This window comes from Nelumbo nucifera, chromosome 1 (assembly GCF_055504915.1).
Source record: "Nelumbo nucifera cultivar China Antique chromosome 1, China Antique-T2T, whole genome shotgun sequence".
Taxonomy (NCBI): domain Eukaryota; kingdom Viridiplantae; phylum Streptophyta; class Magnoliopsida; order Proteales; family Nelumbonaceae; genus Nelumbo; species Nelumbo nucifera.
In genome coordinates this window covers 203,258,721-203,268,204 of record NC_142649.1, presented here as the reverse complement: position 1 = coordinate 203,268,204, position 9,484 = coordinate 203,258,721, and the positions used below count along the sequence as shown (strand labels likewise).

At 34.5% G+C, this 9,484-nt stretch overlaps 1 protein-coding gene across 1 annotated transcript; it reads right to left on the bottom strand.

Moving 5' to 3' along the window:
• Positions 1 to 437: 437 nt before the first annotated feature.
• Positions 438 to 8,498, bottom strand: LOC104589446 (protein ORANGE-GREEN, chloroplastic-like). The gene is made up of 8 exons (XM_010247783.3): positions 8,027 to 8,498; positions 6,690 to 6,804; positions 4,121 to 4,237; positions 3,876 to 3,962; positions 2,668 to 2,744; positions 2,207 to 2,334; positions 1,562 to 1,695; positions 438 to 770 (listed from the first exon to the last, which is right to left on the bottom strand). The coding sequence occupies exons 1-8, from the start codon at positions 8,236 to 8,238 to the stop codon at positions 693 to 695; spliced, it is 948 nt and encodes a 315-aa protein (XP_010246085.1). The 5' UTR covers positions 8,239 to 8,498; the 3' UTR covers positions 438 to 692.
• Between the last annotated feature and the right edge of the window lie 986 nt (positions 8,499 to 9,484).

The following is a 9,484-nucleotide window of genomic DNA, read 5'->3' as shown; positions in this document are numbered from 1 at the left end:
GAACGCGTTCTTTGGGAGTATCAATTTTTCACTCCCAAAGAACATGATTATCAAGCTGACATGATGTAGGTGGCAAAGTAGAGGAGCTTTTCTATTGTTTTTTCCCTTATTTCTTTGTAAAGGGTGAGATTTTTAAGAAGCACATTATAGGATCAAATTTGATTTATACAGATCCAATTTTGATTCATTAATATTTGAATTGGAGTTGAATCTTATCCATTGGATTCAGATTGAATTTATATTGGCATCGGATATTTGAATATCATTAATAAATTAAACTAAAAATGATCAAAATATTATATATTATCAATAGAAGAAGCTAAAAGTGACTGCTATTATATATTATAAATTTAATAGATATAAACCCATATAAAATATTATATCCATATTCAATCCAATTATAAATACAAAAAAAAAAAATCAAATTCAGACCACCCTGAAAGCCGAAAAGTATAATCTGTTCATCTAAGTATCAGTTCACAAGTTTCTTTTTGCAATAGTTAGCAAGTAGGAATTTTGGATGATTAGATTACAGACACAGCCGCAGTCCTGTATGGCTGCTAGACAGCAACATACATACAAAGGCCATATTTACAGGAAAGGCCGAGCCATATTTCAAATAAAACTATTTTACATAAACACTTCATATCTCTCTTCATCTTCAAAACATAAAAAGCAACTAAAATGCACTTCTAATCAAAGGGATCAATCCGAGGATCGTGCTCACTCGCCATTGCCATCCCTGTACAAAGGCATGTAGGACACATGACCTGCAAATTTTCCATCATATCAAAGTAATCAGGAGGCATCCAAAGACTACTATAAGAAAAGGAAAACAAAAAGACTTAGCTCACAATGTGACAGCACAAAGGTGGATATACTGAATAAAAGACAAGGAGAATAGTTATGCATCCATAATACTACTTTAAAAGAATCCTACTGGTCAACTGTGTAGGCAAAGCAAATTCTCTTGGTTTAAGGGAAGTTCACATCAGTCAGTGTTGTTTTGAGGAACCACATGGGGTGAATGAATGTAAATTTGATGTTATTTCCTAAAATCGGGATTGGGCAATGTACGCTGACCCATCAGTTGTAATTGTAACTTATTTTATGTAATTTTAAACTTTTAATAATTTTACTGTTACCCATAGAAAAAGGAGATCCAAACCCTTATGTTGAGTTTATATATAGTCATTATTTTGGAATTTTAGTTAATTCTCTTGGTCAGTTTGTTGTTCTCTCTAATGCAGCAAGTATTTCTTTGTTACTAAAATCTCTACTTAGCAACATTTTTATACAGTACAGCCACCTGCATTTCATCTTTAATCCTTAATTTCCATTGTAATTTTCATCTTACATAATCTTTGCTCTTTGTTCTTTCTCTTCACATGCCTCTTTTTTGGCTGTTAACTTTTTTTGGGGAAAATTGGACTTTGTGTAGTATACAGAATTTTGTTGTACAGACACATGTTTTGATACCAATTAAAGCAAATTACCTTACCTTTTTTTCAAAAAACAAATTACAAGTAAAATACAAGAAAAACATTTCCAACTTTCCTACCTTTCCTGAACCGGAACAGTTTGAACAGCGTTCAGTTTTAGGTGGAGGTAGAGGCTGATCCCTATTAACTGTTGCAACTGGCTCAATAAGAACAAGAGACCCTGTACTAGAACAGCGAGCACAAGCAAGATACCCTGCAACAAGTAAACCATTTATTAATAAAACTAAAAGAATAAATTAAGCTCTACTTCTCTCACAAAAAACTAATTACACAAAATGCAAAATTATGACTGGCTTGTTTGTTATTACTTCCACAACCACCTTGATTTTATGAATTCATTGGTGCCATTAACACCACCAGCCACCAAGGAAGAACAGGTATCCTAGGGAATAATGGATCTATGAAAATTGAAAAATTCCAATGGTAGTATGAGGAAGCTAAGTGCAGTTTGGAACATGAAATCAGACCATTATAGTAATGACAATTTTAGGTTTGAGGCTCATAAGGTTTCTCCGATTTGGGGTGAAAATCGAAAACTTCCTTATTCTAGAACCCTCCCCAACCAAATACAACACAAATGGATAGGTAAACTGAAGCTTTTCTAAACATACAGGAACTGAACAAACAAAGCTATTAACTCTTGACCAAAGTTTGAAGTCCAGTTAAAAATGAGTAGAAAATAATTTGTTCCCTTAAACGTATACCAGTTCCAAGGCAATATTTGCAGCGCTTATGCTCCTGCTGTTTGACATTGTTTATTTCAACCACCATCAAAGCTGAGATAACTCCAACTCCTCCTCCAGAGAATGATGCCACTATAGGATCAACTTGACTGCATGTTTCAAACACAAAAGCTAGTAAACATGAAAGTACTTTTCTGTGATAAGCAATCCAACATAAAGTCGTTTTAGGCTTATTCAGCAGTTATTCCATGATCATAGTTAATTTTTTGCTCATAGATTCTGGATTTGTTTCAGGCTATGAGAGTGGTAAATGATGCATTTACATTGCATGAGGCCAGACAAGGAATATAAAATGAAATTATCATGCCAAAAGGTTCAGTAGAGAATTTGTCATGCAATAAGGGGACTAATAAGGGAGTAGCCAGAGCAACTAGGAAATAAAAACAGCATGTAGCATGGATAGACTGAGATATTAATTATACCTCAACTGCATTGGAAGATGCATGCTACGAATGAAATCTTCATATGATGTGCCACCAAGTCCCAGTCTGAGCTCCAGCTGAGATAAGTATTAATAGAATAAGAATAAAATAAGATGGTGTTCGTGTCTCCAAAAAATTCAGGACTAGTTCAATATAAAACATACTCTACAATCTAACAGTTTGATTCCCCGTATCTTTACAGGACAACCTTATAATTTTGTTCTTCTCTACAAATATCCATTAAGAGAAAAGTTAAAATACTTGCATATCGTAAGAACTTTAAACCAAGCATAATTTTATAGGCATATAACAACATGAAACATGCAACTCAGAACTGCCCTCTACGTCCTAAAATCAGGACTAGTTCAATATATTGCCCAATCTCACAGTTTGATTCCTCATGTTTTCAAAGCAATCTCACAATTTCATTCTTGTCTACAGCTCCTATTCCTTTAGAGAAGTTAAAGAACTTCCTTATTATAAGAACTTTGAACTAATCATACTTCTATTGGTATCAAACATGGAAAAGCGTGCAACTCAAAACTGTAATCTGCCATCCATCATCAGTGTATCACATATGCAGGAGAGAGCAACAAAAACATTCTAAAAGCATGACACCTGGTTTCTGTCAGTAGATCCTTCCCCTTACATGTGATCTGAATAGTACAAACAAGGGAGGAATAAATTAAGGTGCACTATATTGTCAAATAAGTTTGGACCAGATGCAAACACGTCTTAAACCAACCAATTTTACTTTCTACAGCAGTTCTATTTCTATCTGTACCCTCTCAAGTATCTATACAAATAAAATGTAGTCAAGAATGAACAAACAAAAAAAAAAACATTGATCATAACAGCCAAACATTTAGCATGAAGAATCATCTCAAGATCTCACTACTTGCATTCTTTTTACTATTAATTCTCTATTCTGCCATATGTAGGTTACAACTAATAATAAATTATTCACATGAAATGAATGATAAGAACACTACTTTTACCTCTAAGAATATAACAACAATGATACAGTGAGAAATGATAAAGTTGCATTGAAAAAAAGAAGAAAATTTATAGAAATGTATAAATATAAAGATCAAAGCCAAGCTAGAAATAGAGAAAGAGAACTGAAGAACTTGAAAAGAAAGTAAAGAACAAAAGAAAGCTAAGAAGAACTCTAAATTGCTCTAGTGGTTCATAGTAGGAAACCTTACAGTAGGTGCTAGAAGGCCACCAAAAATGATAATCCCAGTAATAAGAGAGAAACAAGTAGCATAATATAGCTTGAGGTTTTCTGAACTCTGCATATAAGATACCATTTAACAGTTATTTAGGGAAAAGACAATTGTTGATTTCACATAATGCAAAATAGGAAGAGTGGGTTAATCTGAAAGAAAAAAGGTCCTTTCCACTTAAAATTTGCTAACCTAATAAAAATAATAAATTATACAAGGCTTACCAGGGGAGGCAAGAATGGAATGAACGATGGAAAATTAGGAAGTTCATTTTCATGTTCCTCCTTTAGAATTCCAAGTTCGGCACTTTTAATTCTCTGCTGTATCCTTAACCTACGAACCTAATAAAACATATGATGTAATGAGTATTATGAATATGATGCAACAAAATGGAAAACAGAAGTCATCCCAAGCTAGATGCATTCATGACCATTTTGACATGGCAATTTGGGTCAAAGAGTTGTTAATATCTATCAATTCCATAGCCCAGAAAAGTGCCCATTCAGAGCTTGAGGTTTAGAAAGGATAATTAGTTCTAGAAGTCAATCTCAAGCCAATATCTGTCTGCAGAAAAGTGGGTTGATCTAGATGCATTCAACCAAATGCAATACATTGATGAGCTTTCCTGCTACTGGTTCTGGTTGTTTTCTCGGACACAACATATTTATTAAGCAAATTTGCCAAATTATGCACAAAAAAGAGATCACCAAAGTCGATCTCAAGCCAGTATCTGTCTGCAAGTTATTATGCATAGACATGGACACTGACACAGACACATATATGGGAAATAGGAATATGATTCTCCATTCCCAAGATTCCAAAACAGATATAGGTATGGGTATCCTATTTAATAGGTTTCTATCATGCCTCTATCTAGCTTGCCAAATTTAATTAAACTCCCAACATATACAGGTGTTTTGTAAACATACCATTTTACATATTCCAAAAATATTAGATAATGTATACTCTAGAAGTGTCTATGCAGTTTCCAGTAAGGGTGCAACTTGGGTAGGGTTGGGTTGATAAGTTTTCAAGTTTTTAATGGAACTGAGCCCAATGTTGAAACTTGAAATCCTTCAAAACAGGCAACACAACTTGCACCCCTAGTATCTAGTGTCATATCAGGTACATATTATGTCTGACAATGGTATGTTTGGCATGTAAATGTATCTGGGCATCATAGTGTCAAAGTACAGATGAAGAAAATGGTCATAGACAAGAAGAGGTTCTATGGTTTATGTTTTGCAAATTACACAACTTTGACACTAATTAACAGGACTAGAGAGAATAAGTGCAGAACTAGAACTAGGGAATAATACTTTAGAATATATATAACGGTTTTTTATTAAACGGGGTTAAGTCAGGATGTGCAGGGATGCTATTTTAGAAAAGCTATGCATACCCCATGATAACCATTTCCATTATCTTGGCTAGTTTATCAACAAAGCAGTAGATGATTACGGGGATTTTGCCAAAGAATTAGAGCTGGACAGACAAAGTGGAGATGTGCCTCTAGAGTTTTCTGCAACCAAATTGTACTGACCAAGTTGGTTGTAAATTATTGCATCACCATACATGCATATATCGTTTGACCCAGTGCCTTGATATTATAGTTAAATATCATCCAAGAAAATGTGCTACATTAAGTTGAATCTGAATACATGATAAATGAAGATCCAATTGCTTACATTCTTTACCAAAAAAGCCAAAGGGTTACCAGTCAACCTTGAATGCCTTATAATAAATAAATGGCAAAAGGAGTGATAATTGGACTCCTAATCAATTCTTTTACTCTATAAGGGACAGCTAGATATTTTATCATCATTTATATGTCAAAAATTTTACAAGACTTTTTGACATGACAAATACTCTAGAAATTACATTCAAGGACAAAAAACACTGCTGTAAAAATATTTTTTCCACAGACAAAGCCCTTCTATCATAAATCTGATTTTTCAAACTTGATTTCTAGGTTGAATGACACTAGAACTCCATTCGGAGGCACAAAAATGGAAGAAAATAGAAGATTTTCAAGTGCAATTTTATGGTGTTTGGTTGTGCATAAAATGGCCATGGAAAAAAGATATTTTCCAGAACAAATATTAGTTGTGGAAAAATGGCATCCTTCTAATTTTCTGCAAGTCATTTACCAAACAGAGGGTTGTTCATTGTGATTCAAAATCTAGCAACACCTATATATTTCTCAACCATTAACGTTTTTCTTCTTCCAAATTAAGTCAAACACCAGGAAAATTAGGAAAAGAGATATTTTCCTATTGGATATCATTTTCTGAAGAAATCATTTATTTTCCTTCATTTTGCATGAAACCAAATACAGCCTAGATGCATTACATGAAACTGCCCTTCTGACTTTATTTACCACCAAGTTACATTAGTTAATTTTAACTGATGATTTAAGGAAAGCAAATAATTTGTCCACCATCCATACCCATGCTGAAATGTTTTTCTTTTTCTGTGTAAGTATTATTCAACATACTCCACAGAGACTTGGTTTCCAATCTTCCACTGGATACCATCCTGTGTCCGTGTGAATGTGAATTTGTATGTTTGTTTCTGCATGTGTACCTATGCAGATGCATAACTTCATATGCACCAAATATATACTGGGAACCAAGAGTTTAACCTACTTCTTAGACACAAAATTTAACATATTACTATTATTCCTCAACGAACCAACATATATCTTACTAATTAATACTCTCTGAGCGAAGGCTGGATATCATAACAATTGTCTGAACTTCTTAAGACAAATTATTGCATACTGAAGAGCACCTCCTCCATGTGAAGGAATATTTTGTTTCGACGGCTTCGAATATTGTCCTGAATTTCTTGCACTTCCATATTAGCAAGGTCTTGCACTGTTTCAGGTCCCTCTATGATGCAAAAGCTGTATTTTAGACGCACATGACACAACAAAATTAAGTCGGGCAATTTTCAAGTTCCAAATTTAACTAATATATAAGCACATAGAATATATTACAATGAAGAAGTTGTCAATGATCTAAAATTCAAGTAATAGCCACCACCACTATTCTGATACAAGAATCAGAGTTCTGCTTTTCTTTTTTCTTTTTCAAATAAAGATCTAAATGAAGTTCCAATAGAAAGAGAAAACTAGAAGCATCATGATTCTAGATTATATGGAGTCATAACGGACAGGCTAAAAATAAAGGCACATATTTACTCAAAATTCATACTTGTTTCTTTATAGCCATATCTGTTCCTAATGAAAAGATTCATGAATATCTGGAAGTACTTCCAAACACCTTGTCAAGAATTCCAGAAAGTAGAAGTCTTATCCCATTACAAAGACCATATGTGTTCCTAAGGCTCAGTTTATGTGCAGTGCAAATATAAGATTTAGAAATACCGTATACAAGGTTTTGCACTGTACATATTTGTATTTGTACTCTTGTCCCGGCAATTAACTAGTATATGACTTCCCATATTAGTTATTTTGCAACCTCATTACATTCCCTCCTTATTTGAAAAAAAAAAAAAAACAAAAGCTTTTTTATCAGTATGCACTGATTTATATTCTCTCACCATATACAATATCCTCCAGCTCACCTACTGAAAACTAAATGCAATAGAGATGTAAGAGGAGAATGACAATAATCCTAGATGTAAATAGTTATTTCAAGCACTAATCTTCCTAAATTCTCTAATTATTTCTTTTAATAAATCGAGGATGCTAATCATGCTATACCATCATATATCAACAACGTTGCCCCCCTTTGGTTCAGATAATAGTCTAATTGAAGGTATAATCTAATTGAGATTTCGAAAGTGAGTAACTCCGAAGTTGGACGTCACAGATTAATAGAAAAAACAAGCAAGCAGAACTTCATGGGAAAAAGAAGGTAGACGCTGAAAACGCAGGAGATTAGGTCCATATCCAGCCCACCCCTCCCAGACCCAAATTGCCGGGACCAGCATTGGGTAATGGCCTTTCTTTTATGATCAAGGAAGGTTAACAAGAAAATAACCAAAGCAGAATAAAATTAACAACTGCGTTGAAAGGAAGAAAAACCTCATCGATGATCGAACCACCGAAGACGCTTACTGCCAAAACAAGGAACAAAATTAAATAGAATGAGAAAGTTTACCCAGCAGCAGCAGCACCACCATTTTTGTCTGCAGAATTGGCATCGATAGACGTGGCGAAGGAGGAGGATTCAGGTTGAGACGCCAACGATCTCCATTTGATGCCGGATTTAAGTTTTCCAGGGAAGAATCTGGAGCTGGAAAAAGGTGAATTATAAGGAAACAAAGTGTTCAAAGGAGTCGAAAGTGCCAGAATTCGCCCGGTACAGAGCATGTTTTCCCTATGATGTTTTGCAGATAAAAAGATGCAGACTCACGCAGAGATCCTCCTCCTCTCTGCAGATAATCTGCTCTTCGCTTCGGTGCTCTAGAGTCCAGTCTGTTAATGGAGTACCGTGTGATTCATGTTAGAGTAGAGACAACTGGCGTAGTTGTGTTTCGTTGTCCCCGAACTGAAAATTTTAGGTTCGAAAAGACGATAATGACTGCTAATTTGCCATATATCCATCCATCCATTTGATATTTGAAGCACTCAAATTTTAATGGGTTGGAGGAAAGAAACACTGAATGAGTTGAGTGGAGGCAACACTGTCGCCGTCGGATACCACTGACAGGTTTGTCTGCATCTTTATTTTTATTTGATAGATTCAGGGAAATCGTTCGAGTTTTGCCACGTGGCAAATTTGCAAGTTCCCGTAATCAGCTGCCAACCCTCGGATTGGAATCCATTGATTCATTGACCAGGGAGATGTGACGTCGTCGATGATGGAAAGCGGTGGCAGTAAGAGAACAAGTATGTTTGACTGATTGATTACCATTTGGTTCTGATCAGACAATGCAAGATTGAATTGAGGTGAAAAGGTATGGTGTAGAAAAGGATTATGATTAAGGATGAGTTGGTGGTGGGCCCCAAGAGAGAAGAAAGGAAAAAATTAATTGAGGTGGGCCCTATCATCTATGATCTACCATGTGTACCATCTTGAATTGGCAATTAATGAGTGTTATGTGTGGTGTATGGTTGTGCTGATCCTAATTTGTTTGTTCATCCAACTAAGGGGACGCCCAACACACTTCATCAAGCTTTTCAAACCACACGTCTACCTTATTTTTGTCGTTATTTTTCATTTTTTTCATCTTTAATTTTGGGTAAATGATAGGGTAAAAACCGCTGCACCATACCGCCTACGTCATATTGCCACACCTCAATTAAATTTGTATATATTGGATTCAAATTAAATTCAGATTGTAATTTGGTATGGAATGGTATAAATAAATTAAATTAACGCTGATTTAAATTGTATATATTGTTGTTAACAAAAGAAAAGTAGAAAAATTCATCACTTTACCCCACTTTATAAATTTTTATTTTTTTCCTGATTTTATTTTCCAAAAGCTCCACTTATGATACAATAACCTCATAAAAATTTGTGAGGAAGGAGAATTTAAAAATTCCCCGGAAAATTATATATTGCTTATAAGCTGGACAAAAAAATGATTTTATTATTGTGTTTCATGAATAA